General features: G+C 39.0%; 1 protein-coding gene and 1 long non-coding RNA gene across 3 annotated transcripts in view; one reads left to right on the top strand and one right to left on the bottom strand.

Annotated features, from left to right (window-relative positions):
- Positions 1–9,731, top strand: part of LOC103294105 (aldo-keto reductase family 1 member D1) — a 46,109-nt gene extending 36,378 nt beyond the window's left edge. Inside the window, exons 5-8 of one of the 2 annotated variants that reach the window (XM_054726586.1) lie at positions 1,828–1,937; positions 3,380–3,545; positions 6,197–6,279; positions 8,711–9,731. In XM_054726586.1, coding sequence (XP_054582561.1) covers positions 1,828–1,937; positions 3,380–3,545; positions 6,197–6,279; positions 8,711–8,753 — 402 coding nt within the window. In that variant the 3' untranslated portion in view covers positions 8,754–9,731. The remainder of the gene's footprint in view (positions 1–1,827; positions 1,938–3,379; positions 3,546–6,196; positions 6,280–8,710) is intronic. The other variant, XM_008150492.3, reaches the window with a different exon arrangement.
- The window catches only part of LOC129151491 (uncharacterized), a 152,216-nt gene continuing 134,652 nt past the window's right edge, over positions 3,879–21,442 (bottom strand). The window contains exons 4-5 of the long non-coding RNA XR_008558175.1: positions 6,955–7,088; positions 3,879–4,069 (exon numbers count right to left, since the gene is read on the bottom strand). This is a non-coding gene — a long non-coding RNA (uncharacterized LOC129151491). The remainder of the gene's footprint in view (positions 4,070–6,954; positions 7,089–21,442) is intronic.

Raw genomic sequence — 21,442 nt, 5'->3', positions numbered from 1 at the left:
AAGATTGGTAAACACATGAAATGTGTAATTGTACTAGTAATTACAGAAATTGAAATTTAAGTGTGATGGCATGCTTCCCCTCCTGGGATCATGCCAGCGCATTTCCCTTCCCCTTCTTCTTCCCGCTCAGGTGTGCATCTCCTAAACTCTCCTTCTAAGGCACCCCATGAGACTTGCAATGGCCAGCGGCAGCTCAACCTGGGCTAACCCCCTGAAACTGATCTACTCCCTCTTCCCACTTTGCTGAGAGTTTTTTCCAAAGCCCCCTTTTCTCTGGTTTGGCTCATTGAGAAATCAGTGTTTTTAGTAACTTAAAAAGTCTGGCATGAGTCCATGACAGAAAGAATGAATTATTACCTACGTCATGACTATAGCCCACAGCTAAAATAGAAGTGTTGCTATTTTACAAGTACCAACTCCAAACTGACTCCTAAGCTAACACTATACAATATGCTCTCAGGTACATAGAGGAGCAACCTTTGACTTCCTAGCTGACCTCAACCCATCCCCTTATTCCTCCTTTTCCCCTCACCAGCACATCTCCTTCTTACACCCCCAAGAATAATATTTTGTCATTTAAATGTTGAAATGACAATAGGTTTCTCACAAATATACAGAGAAAGATGGTAACGTTTTATCTCAGAATGAAAAACAGAGTAAAATTTGACAATGTGTCTCCTCATGCTACTGAGTAAATACCCTAATCTGCTGGCACAAGAATGTTGATCAGCTTCACAAATATATCCAACGAGGGAGGCAAGACATGGAAGATCACAGCCTGAGCCTATTCATGGGTTGCAGGGTGTCTGAAAGCAGAGCATAGCAATACTGCAAAGATGGCTTACCAGTACTGCAGCCCTTCTGAAGCGCCATCTTCAACAGTTTGCAGCATCCACAGTGATGCTCCCAGAGATTCTGCCTCTGTCCTCTCTGTACACTTATTGTTTTCAATGCTGAATGTAAAAAAATAAGTAGAACTTTCATCCAAGAAAATAAAATTCATCTTTAAATTTAGTTTTATACATGTTCTTCCTCTTGTGAAAATATTCTTAGATGTTTGATATCTAGAGACAGAGGGCTTCTGTAACATGTTGCTTCTACTTACTAAGACTATAATCTGAACACTGAAACTGTTAGTTATGGAAATTGTGTTTGCTAGGATGTTTATTATAAACTAGAGGCCTGGTGCACGAAATTCATGTACTCGGGGGTGGAGGTTCCTCAGTCCAGCCTGCGAGAGGCCCTCAGGGGATGTCTGACTGATGGCATAGGCCCTCTTCCAGGGAGCGGGCCTAAGCCGGCAGTAAGACATCCTTAGAGTTGCCGCAGAGGCGGGAGAGGCTCCCGCCACTGCCACTATGCTTGCTAGCTGTGAGCCCGGCTTCTGGCTGAGTGGCACTCCATCTGTGGGAGCACACTGACCACCAGGGGGCAGCTCCTGCATTGAGTGTCTTACCCCTGGTGGTCAGTGCATGTCAGAGTGACCGATCATTCTGCTGTTTGGTCATTTGCATATTAGCCTTTTATTATATAGGATAACTGAGTCTGTTCACTTCAAGTTTGAAACTATGATAGGGACACAAAATTGAATTTGTTTCTCAATTATTTTAGAATTAACCCACAGATGGTGCCCTCACTAACTTTCTTGTAATTAACCTCACTAGTATTTAAACAGTGTTAAGTTTCTTTGTTAGTAAAAATATTTAGGATTCATCTCATTATCCATAATACTTTTAAATGAATTTCATTTCAGGATTTCTTTAAAACTACATAAAATTGCATTCAAGGTCTTAATTTTGTGCTCTGCTCTCCAATGCAACCACATAGGTAGAGTGCCATCCATATTTCACCCAGAGGAAACTCCTGGAATTTTGCCAACAACATGACATTGTCATTGTTGCATATAGCCCTTTGGGGACCGCTAGGAATCCATTGTGGTAAGTATGCTGGAAGTGTTTCCTTTGATGTAGAGTATAAAACTAATGTGAATTATTTGATTGAAATGACTCTATTGCACTGTGTAATCTTTAAAAAAGTTACTTAAACTCTTCAGGTCATTCTCCATATATCCAAATTGAGCTAACAAAACCTTCCTCACTTAGATGTTATAAGAATTGATTATACTATACCTGAGGCCCGGTGCATGAAAATTCATGCACTGGAGGGGGGGTCCCCTCAGCCCAGCCTGCCCCCTCTCACAGTCCAGGAGCCCTCAGGGGGACTTCGACGGTAGGCATCCAGAGCAGCCGGCCCCAGCTGAGGAATGGAGGATACTCTCAATGACATGAGTTACAACTTCCAATTTGTTGGACACCACAGTCAGGCTTCAGCTTTGGGGGAGGGAGGAAGAGAGGGATGGGCAGCTCATTGGAGGAGCCTGGGCGAGCTGTCAGTCAGTGGGGGGTGCAGGAGGACCCAAGGCCCCTGACGGGACTGAGGGGACTCCGTTGGCAGGCGCGCGGAGCAGCTGGCCTCACCCCCACTGTGGGCACTGCCATCTTGTGAGGGCATGACAGTCAATTTGCATATTACCTCTTTATTATATAGGACTAGAGGCTCAGTGCATGAAATTTGTGCACTGGGAGAGTGTCCCTCAGCCCGGCCTGCACCCTTGGGGGATGTCCAACTGACAGCTTAGCGCTGCCACAGAGGCAGGAGAGGCTCCTGCCACCACCACTGCACTAGCCAGCCATGAGCCCAGCTTCTGGCTAAGCAGCACTCCCCCAGTGGGAGCTCACTGACCACCAGGGGGCAGCTCCTGCACTGAGCGTCTGCCCCCTGATGGTCAGTGTGTGTCATAGAGACTGGTCGTTCTGCCATTTGGTTGATTTGCATATTAGCCTTTTATTATATAGGATGTATGAAATTACCTAACAGTGCCTAAAACACAGAGATGCTCCATAAATGTTAGTTTCGGTATTATTTGATAGAGTCTCTATGGCCATATTCTGAAATTTTAGAATTTTTTGATTTCTATATTCAATGGCGACACTTCTACTGTGATGTGTTCCACAGACCAAAGTGGAAATTTTTCTACTCTAATATGATTCCAAGAGCTGTACCTCTATTTCTTCCACTTCGGGCTTCCTGCCTTCTCACATATGCCTTCTTTCAGCCCAGCCCTCTCTATAAGACACATCAAAACGTATTTACTTTCTCAAAAAGGCAGCAATATAAATTTGTCTCTCTTGATCTTCCCACACTAAGAACAACTCTTCATTGAGGTCTCTGCAATCACAGAAATTGCTTACAGATGACTGAAATGTCCTGGTAGGTTACCAGGTGAATGAATGGGAAGACAGAGGAGGAGGAGTGATTAACCACTGCTTCTCATCGATCTATTCTAGCTAAATATCACGCATGTTTTTATTTTTTTAAGGGTGAATGTATCTTTCCCACCTTTGTTAAATGATGAACTTCTAAACTCATTGGGGGAAAAGTACAATAAGACTGCAGCTCAGGTTGCTTTACGTTTCAACATCCAGCGAGGGATAGTTGTCATTCCTAAAAGCTTTAACCCTAAGAGGATCAAAGAAAACTTTCAGGTAAGAGAACTGCTTCTGAAAAATGTAAAATGTAGGGTATTTTTTATTTAAAGAATTTTCTGTTTAGATTAGTAAGAAACTTGTAATACCTTCATATTTTATTTTATACCAGCTCTCTGACCCACCCTGCCCATGTCTGCATTTAATTTTAGCTGAATTTGAGACAATTGCTAGCATTTTGGGGATGGCTTTGCTGATTTTATTATACACGTACTTCAGAGACACAGTATTGTGGGTACTATTCCAGACCACCACAGTAAAGCATGAATTGCAATAAAGTCACACAAATGTTTTGCTTTCCCAGTACATATACAAGTTTTGTTTACACTATACTGCAGTCTATTAAGTGTGCAATAGCATTATATCTAAAAAGTGTACATACTTTAAAAATACTTTATTGCTAAAAAGTGCTAACTATCATTGGCGCTTTCAGCGAGTCGCCATCTTTTTGCTGGTGGAAGATCTTGCCTCAATGTTGATGGGCTGCTGGTGGTTGCTGAAGGTTGGGGTGGCTGTGGCAATTTCTTAAAATAAGAAAACAATGATATTTGCTTGTTTAATAATGGTTAACTCTTCCTTTCATAAACAATTTCTCTGTCACAGGTGATGCTGTTTGATAACCTTTTACCATAGACCTTCTTTCAAATTGGAGTTAATCCTCTCAGGCCCTGCTTTATCAACTAACTTTATGTAATAGTCTAAATCCTTTGTTGTCATTTCAACAATATTGACAGCATATTCGCCAGGAGTAGGTTTCATCTCAAGAAACCACTTTCTTTGCTCATCCATAAAAAGCAACTCCTCATTCATTCAATTTTTTTCATAAGAAATTCAGTCTCCACTTCTGATTCTAGTTCTCTTGCTATTTCCACCATATTTGTGATTATTTCCTCCACTGAAGTCTTGAACCCCTCAAAGTTATCAATAAGGGTTGGAATCAATTTCTTCCAAACTCCTGTAATGTTTATATTTCACCCTCTTCTCATGAATCAAGAATGTTCTTAATGGCATCTAGAATGTGAATCCTTTCCAGAAGGTTTTCTATTTACTTTGCCCAGATCCATCAGAAGAATCCCTACTGATGCCAGCTATTGCCTTATAAGATATATTTATTTTTTTAAAATATATTTGTATTGGTTTCAGAGAAGAAAGGAGAGTGAAAGAGAGATAGAAACATCAATGATGAGAGGGAATAATTGATAGGCCGTCTCCTGCATGCCCCACACTGGGGATCAAGCCAGCAATCTTGGCATGTGCCCTTACCGAAATCGAACCTGGGACCCTTTAGTCTGCAAGCCGACACTCTATCTACTGAGCCAAACCAGCTAGGGCTGAAATATATTTCTCAAATAATAAGATTTGAAAGTCAAAATTACTCCTGGACCCATAAGCTGCAGAATGGATGTTGTGTTAGCAGGCCTGAAAACATTAATATCACTGTACATCTCCATCAGAGTTCTTGAGTGACTGGGTAACACTGTCATATTTTGAAATAAATTTATTGTTTTTCTGAACAGATGTCAACAGTGGGCTCAAAACATTTAGCAAATCATGTTGTAAACAAATATGCTGTCATCCCAGCTTTGTTGTTTATTTAGCATAATTCTTAAAATTCTAATTTTTCAGAATGGCAAATTGAGCATTTGCTTCAACTTAAAGTCACCAACTGCATTAACCCCTAAGAAGAGAGTCATCCCTATTCTCATGCTGGAGTTGAGGTCATGTGACAAACAGCCTTACTAGGTGATGGAAGGGAAGTTCATAAAAGGAAAAAAAGGGATTCTGTTATTAGCAAAGAGAGGAAAGAATGCTAGACAGTTATATCAACTACTGACAGTATTTTAATTTACCAAAAATACCTCATAGTAAAAAAGTCTTTGACACTGTTTTCAGCCATCTAACGAGAAAAAGAGAGTCACTGAATGACTAATGTGTAGACTCATCAAAAAAAAAAATTTTAAAACAACAAATTTTGAAGTACCTAAAACAAATGTGTGCATGTATTCAAAATTCTACTGTTCAGGCTGGCCAGTATGGCTCAGTGGTTGAGTGTTGACCTATGAACCAGGAGGTCATGGCTCAATTCCTGGTCAGGGCTCATGCCTGGGGTTTTGGGCATGATCCCCAGTAGGGGGCATGCAGGAGGCAGCCAATCAATGATTCTCTCTCATAATTGATGTTTCTATCTCTGTCACCATTCTTCTCTGAAATCAATAAAAATATATATTTTTTAATGATGAGAGAAATGATTGAGAGGACAAAACAAAGCAAATTAAAAGTTTTTTACAAGTACAAAAGCAAATTTGGAGACAAGGGATTATTTTTTAAGTGTACACAGGCTCTAGTCCAGAATCAAAAAGTTCAGCATCTTATCCAGAAATAATAAGAATTCTTCAATCTTGGAATTTTAGATGTCCTAAACATTTTTTCACAGCATTTGGAATTTCTTGCAAGATGTCCAAATCACAGAAAAGAATTTCTGCTCCACATCCATTAGGTGGACCCCGAGTGCTAATTCAACTCCTCTTAGACATTTGCAGAGATGTTCCTAAATCTTTGAAGGATTCCAACTGCTGTCCCCACTCCCTGATCCCAAGTTTGACCCATTTTCTATCATTATAAATGTCTATCTTTTATTTCTGTTATTTCAGGTCTTTGACTTTTCTCTTACTGAAGAAGAAATGAAGAGCATCGAAGCCTTGAATAAAGACGTCCGCTTAGTGGATCTGCTCTTGTGAGTTCTTGGGGATCCTTAATCGGGTACCACCCAGTGTGGTGTTAGATTGTCAAGTGTCACCAAGAGGGCTCTTATGAACCTGGACCTATATTCACAGAAAGCACAAGGCTAAAGGCCACTGGGCAGCATATTCTGAATATTAAATTGGTCTGGGTAAATTACTAGTACATTCATTCTAGGAACTCCCTGCAAATCTACATGTTTATTTAAAAGAAGATTTCTGGCATTTATATCACATCCCATGACAAGTTAAGGCATAGCAGGCTAAAGACCTTAAGAAGAATTTAGTAATAGTGTACAAATAATACAATTCAAATTAATCCAATTGCACCACAATTATTCACATATCATTTGTATTTCTTTACAAAAATCAAAGTAATGCAGGAATTAGAGCAAAGTTATCAACAAAAGACAATTCCTGGGTCAGAGACATGGGAGTGTAGTAGAAAGAGCATCAAGTTGAGAGCCAAGAAACTAGTTTTATTTTATTTTATTTTATTTATTGTTGACACTATTAGAGATACCCCTATCCCCCCTTTACCCACCCAGCCCCAGACCGCCCCCCCCTCCCTCTGGCCATCACCACACTGTTGTCTGTATCCATGGGCTATGTATATATATTCTTTGACTAATCCCTTCACCTCAAGAAATTAGTTTTAGATGAATGCTCACCTATAAAATTTGAAGCTTCTAGCTCCACCATTCTAGCTCCATCCATCCACAAATAAAATTCCTTCACTCCTTCAAATGTTGCCAAATTCAGCTAATTCATGAGGTAGCTCTTTATTCTCCAGATATTATGGGTCCTTGAAAATAAAAAGAGAATACACACGCATGTTGTATCATTCTTTATTAGTATTTCCAGTTCTTCAGATCACCTGCATAGCCATCTTCTTTTTTCAATCCTCTCTTTAAGTGAGCATTGATAAATGCTCATTAAAATAGTTCCTAAAGTTTGGACACTTTGGGCCCCACTTTATTTCAAGAGTCAGAAACTGTTGTGACTGTGTTAATGTCAAATTTCTGAACCATTTCTGAAGGAATAAAACAGCTTGCTAATGTGAATTTTCCAGGGGAAAAATTATCGACATCAAAAAGTACCATCTAATCTTAAGAATGAAAGAGTAAACACAAACTTGGAAATAAAAAACATATAAATATGAAGATAAATGATTTCTATTGAATAAATATCATTAAATTAAGAGATAGTAGGATGTAGTCAGTCCACCAATGTACTGATTTTTTTTTTCAGACAGTTAGTTGGTAATACTTTGTTTGACATTTGACATACTTAATACCGAGTTCTAGAAACACTGAAAAAGTAACTCATCATACCAGGAATAGACAACAAAAATTAGGCCTCATGAGTAAAAAAAAATGTGCCTATTATTTAGGCACTTTGGGCTATGATTCCTTTTTGTTTTTTTATCCAGTTAATCCTTGACTAGATTTCACAGCCTTTTTCTCTTTTAATTTATATTTTATTTTAATTTTTTAATTAAATCTTTATTGTTAAAAGTATTATATATGTCCCCTTTCTCCACCATTAACTCCTTCCAGCCGGCCCTCAGGCCCCATCCCAGCCCATCACTACTCTACTGTCTGTGCACATGTACTAGTATATTTTAATTGAAAGCTCTAAGAACTAAGTCTTAGATGTGCTCTATGACAGGCGCCACACACACACACACACACACACACACACACACAAACACACACACACGCACACACACACAAACCCCCCCCACACACACACACACGCACGCACACACACACACACACACACACGCACACACGCACGCACGCACACACACCCCCCCCCCACACAACACACACACACACACACACACACACACACACACACACACACCAATCCTTTTAAAGACTGTTTCGCCATTGCTATTTAAGAGATAGGTTCATCATCATCACTGTCATCATTATAGCAGAAACTTCCTTTGCTGGTCATCACCTTCTAGATCTCAAACTATCAACTCTCAGGAGGCCTAATGAGAAGGGCGAGGAAGCACTGTGCGGAGAAGGGGGTGACCTTGATTGGTGACAGAGCTGTGAAGAGAAGTGCCTATGTGGTTCATTGACACAGGAGGCAGCCTCTATCAGGACAGCAGAAGGGAGGGAGGAGATGGAAAGAGGCAGGCTTCACTCACCTCCTGTGTTTTTGTTCTAAGCAAAATGCTGGTGTAGAGGCAGCCAGCCCCCGCCATGCCCAAACACACACACTGAGACCCAGGTGCTCTCCAGGGCTTTAGTAAAAGTGCTGGCTTAATGAAAACTGGGAGGAGGTGGGTAAGAAACCTAAGGAATGATTAAGAGAGAGAGGGAGGGAGTGGTCGGTGAAATTGTCAGAAGATGCTAGTAAAACAGATAGCTGTTCAACTTTGGAATGAAAGGTTTTCCCTTGTTTTGGCAGGTGGTCTGATCATCCCGAATACCCATTCTATGATGAATACTGACTTCAGAGAGCTCCTGCACTTATTTTTCCCTGTGTGTGTACCATGACCTTTGGCTGGTTGCTTCCCCCACATGTGGAAGGGAAAAGGGTTTTACTATCCTCAGATGAAGTGGTGATGGGCTTCACTTCTGTATAAGAGAAGTGACTTTGACTTAGCTATGTTGAAGAAAAAAAAGATGTTTACATCTATTAAAATAATAGTTTGGAATTAAATAATTAAATTGTCAGCAAAGCCATAATGATTTGGTGGTTGTGTGTTTCCATCATTTTTTATTCATTTTACCCACCTTTAGGGATGGATAACTGCTAGTTTTCTCTTGCACGCTTTAAAGGGCCTGAGCTTCAACATAACTGTTGATCCACACTTACTGCCTATCACTCCTGCTCCCATGTATCATACAACCAGCATTATGCAAAATGGCTTGAGACTATCAACATACACAAATAAAACCCTGTATTATAAGATGGTCCAAAGATAACTATTTTAAAAGAAGGCTTTCAGAAATATACTGAAAAAAGCTTTATAAAATTTTTAAAGTGTTACTGGGATAATTGTGTCAATTTCAATGTAGCAAGTTCCAAATATTACTGGTAATTTTACTCTAAGTTTTTTGAAGTGAATAAGAAGATTATTAGAATTCTTCAAGAGAAATACATCTGTTTTCAATTCAACTAAAGCAATACATTTTACTCATTCATATTGGGTCACTTTCACAGAGCAAGAGAGGTCTTTAAAAAGTATTTGTTCAAAACAATTGCTTATAGATTATCATCAATGACCTGAAAATATACACTTCTGAGAAATTATCCTTTTTAAAAAATTGATTTTTATTCATTATTGCCACTAATTCCAATATTAATACTTATAATGCTGTCCATTAGAAAATATGTTGTTCACAAAAATTAATAAACTATGATGATTTGCTCCCCATATGGGTCTCCATTTTGTTATGGGGGTAGGGGACTAAACATCTGAATTCAATTCAATTGAAAAAACCTTGATCAAGTTCCTATTGCACATTTAGCACTGGGAAGAGAGGGATGAAAAAGGAGAACAGAAATGAAAATAAAAGAACAGAAATTTGAGTCCTGATCTCTATTGTCAAATCACCTCAAAGTATTTTGAGGGGTCTGGGGTGGGGGATGGACCATACCTATCAAATCATTTTTTTAAATTGATTTCTAGAGAGGAAGGGAGAGGGGGAGAGAGAGAGAGAAACATCAGTGTGAGAATGAAACATTGATCAGCTGCCTCCTACATGCCCCCTAATTTGGGAGAGGGCCCGTGACCAGAGCATGTGCCCCAACAGAGAATTGAACTGATGACCTCTTGTTCAAGGGACAAAGCTCAACCAACTGAGCCATACCAGCCAGGACTCAAACCATTTTTTAAAAACAGGTATTGGAAAAAATATCCCCACCATTACTCAGGGAAAAAATATAAATTTCTAAAGATTGGAAGAGGGGAATCCTCAGTCATAACAGAGACGCTGGGGACAGAAAACAGGTAAGTCAGGAAAGACTGAAGGTCTGATATGTGCTTCTGCATGTCACTTCTCCCTCCACTCTCAGTCCTCTCAAGCTTCCATTTATTTTGGGGTGACTTGTATCCCCAAAAGTTATATATTGAAGTCCTAGCTCCCAGCACCTCAGAATGTGACCTTATTTCAAAATAAGGTCATTGCAGATGATGAGGTTGTTAGGGTAGACCCTAACCCAATATGACTGGTATCCTTATAAAAAGGGGAAATTTGGACACAGATACTCAAACAGGAAGAATGCCATGTGCAGATAAAGGCAGAGATCTGGGTGATGCTTTTACAATAAAGGAACCTCAGAGGTTTACAGCAGCCTACAAGAAACTCAGTCAAAGGCATGGACCAGATTCTCCCTCAGAGCCCTTAGAAAGAATCAACTCTGCAGGACATCTGCCCTCCAGAATTGTGAGATAATAATTTTTTTTAATGTATGGCTCAGTTGAGCATCATCCTGTGCACCAAAAGATTGCCAGTTTGATTCCTGGTCAGGACACATGGCCAGGTTGTGGGCTCAATCCCAAGTCGGGATGAGTGCAAGAGGCAACCGATCAATGCTCTCTCTCACTTTGATGTATCTCTCTCTCTCCCCATTTCTCTCTAAAAAATCAATAAAACATATTTTAAAATAAATAAATTTCTGTTGTGTATGTCTCCAAATCTGTGGCACTTTATTACAGCAGCCCTAGCAAACTAACACCATCCCTCTGTCAAGATTTCCAGCCTCTCCAACTGAAGTCAGTGATAAAAATCACCCGACTTAGTCAAAGCTTTGCTGAGCTCAGGCATTGCTGACCAATACTTTTGACCCTCCTGGGGACTTTTGTAATCCCAGAGATGTTTATTAACCCAAAGCAAACTCCAGTCTAATCAGAGGCCTCTGATGTGCTGTGGAGTAAGATATGTCAATAGTGACATTAGCTGCCTGGAAAAGGAGAAGAGACCAAAAGCATATGGTGCTCATTGATCGACAAAAACACAGGGACATGAGCAGCAAGGACTTCCAGCTCCAGCCCACAGAATGTTTCTTGATTTGCCTACTCCTGGCTATTCTCCTAGGGGACCTCTCTTGGGCACTGTCTTCCATAGGCAATGACACTGCGGACAGTGGAAGCGGCCATGAGAGGGACATAAACAATGATCCCATGCCTGCAGCCTTCAACACTTTGAGATGTGCATACTTTATGACCACAGTCTGGGAATTAATAAAGGATGAGCAAAATCATTTCTCAGGCTCAGTATTTCTTTGGAATTCCCTAGCAATTTCAGGCTTCTGCTGGTGCTCCCATTTCTGGTAGTTGTAGACTAGTAACTAAATCTGGATGCCTTGTGGAGCTCTGGTCCTTGTACTCTCCCTGGATCTGAACTGTAGACTTCACATTTCTACCTCCATGTACCAAATCCCCAAGTTCTCACTTCTCTGGGTTGAGGCATGAGGTTGGGAAGAATAGATAATCACTTTTATTATAATCTCCTCATGGGCACTGGGGTTTTAATCAGTTTGAGAGCTGAGATGCAGAGTATGGTGGCAGGGAATAGCAAATACATGGACCTATGTAGACAAATCTTCAAGGCTATGTGGGATCCTTAGGAGCATGTGTGCATGGTCAGGAAGAAATAAAGTTGCCAGAAGACTGGGGGCTGGGTGGACCTCCCTTTAAGACTTGCTGAGGGCCACAGAGGTCAGGGAGGAACAGCCTTTCCAGGAGCACACAGAAATAATTGCACATATTTTTTAACTGTGCTGCTATTTGATAATGCTCTGCAGAGCATTTTTTGTATTAATATTTATATATAAGACTATTCTGTCGTTTTCTTCGTTATCAAATTGTGCTCATTCCATTATTAAAACGAGAGAGCAATATTCTCTTTCACTCTCTCCACTCTAGAACAAATTAAATTTAAATTATTTGTTTTTTTAAGTGTTGGTGGAATTTACCTGAGAATTTCATCTCTGTCCATGGGGAGCCGGTACACTTTCCATCTCATCTAGGATCAATTTTTCAAATTTAGCTTCTTGAAATTTATCAATATCATATAGTTTAAGAAATGTAAATATATTTGTTCATTTAGTCAACATGTGTTTTTTTGTGTGTGTGTGCCACTCTGCTAGGCTCTGTCCTAGGCAGTTGGGATATATCAGTAAACGAAAGTCTCTAAGCTCTCCTATATGCTTGTACTCTTGTGATTGCTTTAATTTTCCTAAACCTGTGATTATTTCCCCCCTTTCATTCCTATTTTATAAGTCTATTTGTTGTTTTTCCTGTTAATTAATTAGTGGTTTAGTAAGTCATTTTTGCTTGTTTCTGGATTTCACTTAAAACAAATTTCCCAAAGGGAGGAAAAATCATTGATTAGTTCTGCTGTCTTTCTGTTTCCTAAATCATTAATATCTTGTTTTCTTTTACTTATTTCTTGCCTATTTTTCTTAGTTTTTCTATAGACTTCTAACTTCTTAGTTTTAATGTCTATCCCACTGATGTTTGCTTTCTTTTTTCTTAAGAATATAATAAATACCTTGATTATAATAAATTTTCTTCTGAGCACTGTTTCACAAACAAATTTTGTTATTTTCTAGACATTCTCAATTTTGGTTTTGCTTTCTTCTTTGATTAATACTTATTTACAAGAGTTGCTATACTCCGGTTTCTCTTCAGATCGCATAAATCTTTCGCCTTTTACAAGAGTTGCTGTCTTATTTTAATTTTTAGTGTTGGAGCTCCTCCCCCGCCCCCTAGCTTTTATATTCTACTTTTAACCATGCCGATCTCAGATAGCATCAATGTTTTTAGTATTTCCTGGGATTATGACAAGACACATTCTACTTTAAAGTACTGAGTTGGATATAATGGACTTACAATTCTATGTTATAAACTTTTATCATCTAATATTAGAACAGCTTTTTTGGGTGAGTGGTTCAATCTTTAAACAGTGGTTCTTAACTGGGGCCATTCTGTCCTACCCTCCCCCAGGGTACATTTGGGTTGTCATAACTAGTGGGAGGTGGGGGAGGTGATACTGACACTTAGGTAGAGGGCAGGAATGCAGGAATAATGCTAAAAATCCTACATAGGACAGCTCCCACAACAAAGAGTTATCGTCTGGGCCAAAGTGTCAATAAACTCTGCTAACACAAGTCTTCCTTGAGAGAGAGAGAGAGAGAGAGAGAGAGAGAGAGAGAGAGACAGAGAGAGAAAGAAACATGGATGTGAGAAAGAAACATCTATCAGTTGCCTCCCACATGCGCCCTGACCAGGGATGGAATCTGCAACCTGGATATGTGCCTGACCAGGAGTACAACCAAGACTCTTCAGGACATGGAACAACACTCCAATTAAGCCACACCAGGCAGGGCAAGTCTTTCTTGAAAAAATTAAAATGTGCTTTTTCCTAATGTCGTTATCAAGTCTGGTGATTCTCAGATTTGTTTTTAGCACCAGAACTCATTTGGCAAAAAAATTGCATTTGGGACCCCAATATATAAGAGAAATATCAATTGACATAATGCAGTTTACAGATTCAAATTTGTAACATTTACTTATTACAAAGTCAATTATTAGGACAATGAAGCTGTCTTGATGAACACCAAAATTAAAAATACTCAATACAGTGTGGGCTAAAAGTAGGTTTACAGTTATTTGTATGAAAAATAATAAAACGATTATTAAATAATAATACAAGAACAAACTGTTTTGTATACTCACAACTGTAAACCTATTTTGCCCCATCCTGTATTATAGAAATCTCTAGATCATATTTATTTTTAATTGTACAATATTAAAAATTCTGACACAATACTGGAATAGTTGTCAAGAGTAACAATTATTTTCGTATATTTTAACCAGCTTATTTATTTAATGTGGATAAGTATTTTCTCAGCACTGTTAAAAATTACAGCAAAATAACATATACATAATTTTGAATGCCAAAATCATTAGTATAAAATCAGTCATCACTTTTTTAATATCTCTCAAAATTGGAGAGAATGGTAACATGAAGTGTTTATTTCAAAGTTGAATCACTAGCAATATCTAAACCTCATTGGTATCTTTACCATAAATATAAAAATCAAACATGGAGTCCCCAAAAATACAGTAAGGGCTAAAATTTTTATGATATCATATATGATATGCTGTATATTTACTTACCTCTGCATAATGACAACAACCAAATGACTATGAACATTCTCAAGGATCCCAAGGCAAGTGCCCAGAACCTGTATTTTCCATTGTGGGACAGTATAAAAATATAGATTTGTAATACATATTTAAATGTGGACACAATTCAATATTAAAATAAAGTCATACTGCTGTTACTTGCCATATAGTACTTTAGAGGGAGATAAAAGTACTCAAGATTCTGGATGCCTGAGCATTGGTATAATATAAGATTCTGAATCACTGTACCCAACATTTTGAGTTTGTTGCTATTGTAATATTGCGTGACCTAACATATTTGCGTAGCAAATTTTACCTGAAAACAGGATAAAGAATGACCTTTGAGAATGAATGCTCATATAGCAGTGTTTCTATGGAGAAAAATAATAATTTTTAAAAGGGGAGAAGGGTGTCTGTTTCCTTTCCCCAGCGAATAAGGCTGTAGCTCCATAATCTTCTTTCTATCACCAGGTAAAATAGTACAAATACTGCCTCACACCTAAGGCCAGTACTGTTCCCCTGGGGAACAATGAAGCATCAATCAGACCTTCAAACCTCAGAGGGAAGGTGTGCGTGTGTGTGTGTTGGGGGGGGGGGGGGGGATAAGGGGGAGTAAGGGGGAGAGATCAACCAAAGGACTTGTATGCATGCATATAAGCCTAACCAATGGACACAGACACCATGGGAGTGAGGGCATGAGTGGGGGGTAGGGAGGCAATGGGTTGATAAGGACACACATGGAATACCTTAATCAATAAAGAAAAAAAAATGCCAAAAACAAACAAACAAAAAAACTCCATCTCCAAACTAGGACACCACAGAACTGCTTTTTCAGGCTGAGAACACCAGGTGGCAGATGGTGGCTCAATCAGAGCCTTGGTAACCATGGCAACCAGCTACCATTCCCTCTGCAGCTGCCATCTTTTATCTAAAGCAGTGCTTTGTGTACATTGTGAGTTTTGCTTTGAAATGATGTACTTGTCATTCTTCACAGAGTCAGGGTCTCTACTTCTGGGAAGGGAATTCCAGTGCCCGAAATAAGTAATAATTTGGGTTAGTTGCATTAATTTTATTTGTTGTGCATCAATGATCATGGCTGCACAAAGCAGTCTCCTTGCCCTGATGTTTGAGAAGGCCACACCTTCCATAGCAGGCTTTCTCCAGGGAGGCTAGACTTCTTTGAAGGGAAATGCAGGATGGAGTGAGTGACTCCTCTCTGGACTAAGGTTCAGAACAAATGTAAATGCCCAAGTCAATGCTTGAATTAGTTGTAGATACAATGACCTTAACAGCCGCCTGTACCTAAGAGATGTCTGCTGTAACTATCACTGATCTATAGACAGAAGATGTCTGTTCACCAACCTAAGAATATATTTGACATAAATAATATCTCCTCACAAAATCTGTTTTCTGTTTCCCATGCAATAATAAGCCAAATATTTATAAACCGGGAAGTATCCCTTTCCTTTTCTGAGTCAAAAGCAATGAGATTTTCTAATTGTCAGGCATTGCCTCTGGTGATTGGCAGTATATTACAAACTGAGCTGCCAAAAGCCATTCTCTTTGCCATTGGGAAGAGAGCTGAAATGAGTAATGATATCCAAATGTCTTCACTAAATTCGAAAAAGGTTCTGTTCTAAACAAGGACTCATTTATAAACACATCCATTTTAGCACATGTTATTTCTGACTATTAGAGGGGCCACATCTTAAATGTGCATTCTTTAGATGAACGATCCTTTTCACAGAATTAAAACTCTGTTAAAATGCATTATTTTATTTCACATGAAAAGTAAAGAATTCACATTGTATATGCAAAGTAAAAATCATGAAGGATAGACAAGAGGAACCTCTGCAGAGAAAATGAGTGAAAAGAAAGATAAGAAATGTTAACAGTTGTGAGACTAACTGAATTTTTCTTCTTTCCACATTGTGTTTTCTACTTTTTAATCACAAGAATTTATTACCATATCATAAACTTAAGAAAATGTTAAAATATTATGTTTTATAATGCATTTTAATTTCATTAAATCAACCTCATTGTTTTTTAATTAACATGTTACAAATGTAAAAATTTTAACATTTTATTTGAAAAAATTATTTGAAATAAACTCAAAATAATTTTAATTCATTTTATTTGTTTAATAAATTTTAATGTTTGCTATAATAAAAAAGACTTTTACAAAATCTATAAATAAACTACGCTTAAAATTATTTTTATCTGGTAATCTCTGTAAATTAAAGTATTATGTAAGGGTATCAGAAGAGGGGAGTTAGTACATTTGATTACATGTCAAACTCAGTTTCCTGTCCTTTTATGAAAATATCTATTGACAGGAGGAATGACATATATATTTATTGTGAAAGCTTCTTATTTGAGAAAATTAGTCATGGCGTTTTCACACATTTACTGGTTTCATATTATGGCATGTTTTTCTATCTGCTTTAAAAAGAAGAAAACGAAGAAAGGTTTTGATAAAACTGAACTAAAAGAAGTAAGCAGTACTAGATCAAGAGACACCACTATACCATGTAGGCTAATCATTTGGATCCACTTCATAAATATTTGTCCAATGTTTATTTAAAGGAGGTGGTATCATAGAGTGGAGGAAGTATGGAGGAGGGTCACTGAGAAAATGTTCAGAAGTAAGCAACTGCAACTCGCATGCCCCATTCAACACAGTGGAACACTGTGGGGTGCTAACAATTACAATCTAGAAACATACTTAAGAATGTGGAAATGGATACAAATCATGTCACTAAATGAGGGAAAATGAAGATATTAATATAAATGACAAACAGATATACCCTCTAAGTGATTAAGAAGCATTGTCTCTGTTATAATTTAATTAGTGCAATAGGAAGCAATTACTTTCTGATTTTTTTAGATGTTGCCAATATTTTCTGCTTGATTGTTGCTTTTTAATAACATTTTTCTGATATCTTTTCTCACACTGCAGTGTTTTGCTTTTACCTAATTAAATCTCTTAATCTTTTCTTTTCTTTTTTTATTCTGGGTTTTGTGTCATACTTCAGAAGGCTTCTGTGCCCCCAGGATTATTAAAATATTGTCATTTTCTTCTATGATTTTTAAAGTGCTATACCTACTTCTTTAATATATGTAGAATGTATTTCTTTATATGCTGAGAAGTAGAGAAAATTTTGCAATAAGGAAAAGCTTATTATTACTATAAATGAGTTAAAAACAGGCCACCCCAAAATATGACACTTTGGTATGTGGGTTAGATTCAGCTGAAGGCAATCAAAACCATCAGACTCAGGAAATGCTCTTAACTTCCCCTTAACTTTATAAAAAGTATAAATTTCCCAATTTGTAGGATAAGTCTATATTTATAAAGTAAATTTCTATTAGAAAAAGTGCTTGTACCAGGAAGAGGGCTACTACCAGAGATAGACAGAAATATCAATGTGAGAGAAACATATCAATTGGCTGCCTCTTGCGCACGCCCTGATCAGGGCCCAGCGGGGAAGGAGCCTGCAAGCAAGGTACGTGCCCCTGAGAATCGAACCTGGGACCCTTCGGTCCACAGGCTGGCGGTGCTCTATCCTCTGAGCCAAACCAGCTAGGGCGGTCATGGAGAAGGCTTTGATGTCAAGGACTTCAGAGAGCTGGAAGATGGCTCTGACTTCTGTTGGAAAGATGTGGTCTGTGATCACTCATGTGGGGCCCTAAGGACTCTGACACCCAATTTTAGGCAAAACCCTACATGCATGTCAACCTAATGCCTGGCAAAATTCAGACTCAAGACTGCAACATCAACTCTTCCTGAATTTCTAGCCTGTAGAACTGCCCTACAGAGTTTGGGTTTGTGAGCCCCATAATCACTGAAACCAAATTCTTAAATTCAGGGTACAAGTTCCTCACCACCACTCTGTTGATTATGAAAAGAGATGGCCTTGTCTCCTCACCTGCTTTTCTGATTTTCCAGGAAGAACCCATTCTTTCACTGGTTCTGAGGAGTCAGAAGATCCTACCAAAAACTGGTACCACAATGTTTGAAATGCTCCCATTAGAGAGTCACTTTCAATGTTCCTCTCCCTGTGATAAACTCAAAAAATGCACATACTTATAGGAGGGAAATAAAATCTATAAAAGAGAAAAAAAAGAATCAAACAAAGGGTAGGGTGAGGGGAGCTGCTGCCCACTTCTGAGAAGTCCACCTGGGAAGACAGTGAGCTAGAGGTGTTGGAAGGCCCAAGCGCCTTCACTTCAGATACGCCGCTTGTTCATGGAGACTGGCCCCTGAGACAGGCCCTGGATGGTGCCACTCTGTCTGCAGCCAAGGTAGCGTGTCTGTCTCCAGATTTCTAAGAGAGGGGGTTATGAAAGCCTAGGGAGAGGGCTATTCTTTGAAAATCTAATAAAAATCTGTAAACTTCTTCCCATCTTGGCAAATTCAGAGATGGCAGAGCCACTGTGAACAGCAGGAATTGCCACGGGTCGGCGCAGCTGCAGGCACAGACAGGCCACTGGCCCTGCTCCACCACTGCTGCCTGCAGAAGAGCTTGAACTACCTGCTTTGGGTGCCACGGTCACATTCTAAGTCCATGCTCGCACTAATGTGCCACTAACCAAGCCTGCTAACACACTACCGCTTCTTTTAAAACATTAGAGGACATTTCATTTTCTCAGTCTACTGGCTGGCTAGTTGTTCAAAAATAATATTTTATTACCCCCCTCCCACCTTACAATTTATATGGAAATAAACTCCAGATGGACTAAAAATATAAGTGTAAAATGAAATAAAGCCCCCCTCCCCACACTAGAAAATAAGGATAATATAATTTTATCATTTTACTGTGAGCGAGGTCTAACCATAATATAAAAGGCAAAAAACATATGGGAAACCTATATTTATATATACACAGATATACTAGATGTGTATGTATGTGTTGATGTAAGAAATGTCCAAACCTGGAGAACACATATATATGAGTTTATTTTATCCAAACTGACAATTGCCAGGAAGCAAAATCTCAACAGATTGAGAAAATGTTTTGGAGAATGGCAGTCTTACAGGTTATTTTACACATTAGAATCAAAGGAGGAGATGTAAAAAGGGTTACATGAAATCCATTAGTGGTAGATTAAGGAGTAGGGAGAAAGCAAAGCTGGGAAGTCTGTAGGATTGAATAAGGAGTGAAACGGAGAGATACAACTTCTTTTACATTGGTAGACACTGGATAGCTAATAATTAACATTTACAACACATAGGGATGGTATGTAGGAAACAAGATAACAATGGGGGTTTCTGTGGTCTCATAAAGATTGGTCTTTGTCAAGGAAGTTACAGACCTAGGTTGTGACTACCCACCAAAATTTGCTCTTAGTTAGGAATTTCTATGTTCAGAGCATCCTGTATGGTTTTGGTCTCTGAGTTGGTAGAGCCATCATGCTGCCCTTCCCTGAGCTTCTCGGGTTGAGTAGGTGGCCCTTTTATCCACTATGTACATGTATACACACAGAGATATGTAGCCACACAGAATATATAATTTATATAAATGGGACAGAAGGGAACCAAGATTTTCTACCTTAAAGCTGCTTTTTGGGATATTGATTTCAAGCTGCTTATTAAGAAAGAAGAGACTCAGAAAGAACCTTTAACCCTCCCTGCTTGTCCTGCCCAAGAGATTTAGACAGAAAAACCCGATTCAGTAAAGGAACCTTGGCTTAATCACCTTAAGAATTGTCACCCCAGCACTACCCAGACCCCTTAGATACTCCCTGTGTCCCTTGTTTCTCGGTTGCCTAGAAAGAACTTTGCTGCTAAATTTATTCTGCTCTTCCTCAACTTCTGTAAATTGCCCATTCTCACTTACAGTCTCTCCACACTCTCCCCCTCGTCCCCTGCTTTTTTTCCATTGACCATAATGTCTTATATACCCAATGTTGCTTCACTGTCTTTGGGATATTCATGTTGATGAGAATTCCCCATGCACATGTATTACAATTTTTATTTTCTCCTGTGAATCTGTCTCTGAAATTTGATTATTAGACCAACTAAAAGAACTTAGAAGGTCTGAGGAAAAGTATTAGTTTTTCTTAGCCCCTCCCCCCTCCAAATTAAAATACTACACCTGCTATGGCTAACCTAGATCATTTTTTTGTGAAGTTTTTTTTCATTGCTTTTCCCCCATGCTCTCATTTCATACAAAGTACAGCAGGCAGTTAGACAAACATGAGCAGAGCAAGGACAATAGGCCAGGTACAGAAGGTCCCAGGTTGACCTCTCCTCCCCTAGCATATCACTGGTCATGTAATTTAGAACCCTGACCTTTCATATGTGGTTATGTGGTTCAGACCTTTCCCAACCCTTTTTCTCCTTTGGCATTTTGCTAGTTATGTGAGTTAGACCCTCCGCCCCCTTAGAGGGGGACCAAAACAAGGAAGTCAGAGATTAGCCCTTAAGCGTTAAACACCCAGGACAATTAAGTTCATCAAGTACATCTAGACCTCAGTTGTGTTTCAAAGCTGCAGGCTACTAAAAGCTACAAAACCGGACAAGTGATGTCATGGCTGACATCAGGACCAGCTGCATTGACGAATGACCCCCTGACCTAGATACCACATGGACACACCCGAAAGCTGATGAATATTCTACACACAGATAATCCTTCCCTGAAGCCTCCAGAAAAAAAACCCCTCCAGACCAAGCACCCAGTGCGTTCTCCCTCTCTAGAGTACTCCTGCTCGAATCTTAAAGTGCACTTTGCTTTCTTTCTCCTAAGCTTCAAGAACCCATCTTTTGCCTCTGTAATTTGTTTCCTAAGCCCACTCTTAGCTGTCTCATTTTTCCTACCTCTGTGACTTTCTAAATAAACACTCTCTATAATTTGAGTCTTGGCTCTGAATCCTTCCCTTAGCCAGAACTCAAGATCTGAGATTGCTGAACCGAGGTCCAATCACAGGTAACAACTGGTACCTTTTTTGCCACCAACACAAGCTAACTGCATTAATTAATAGCTTGGGATGTACCT

This window comes from Eptesicus fuscus, chromosome 14, assembly GCF_027574615.1.
Source record: "Eptesicus fuscus isolate TK198812 chromosome 14, DD_ASM_mEF_20220401, whole genome shotgun sequence".
NCBI classification, from domain to species: Eukaryota; Metazoa; Chordata; class Mammalia; order Chiroptera; family Vespertilionidae; genus Eptesicus; species Eptesicus fuscus.
The sequence above is the reverse complement of the archived record's forward strand: the minus strand, read 5'-3'. Positions and strand labels throughout refer to the sequence as shown.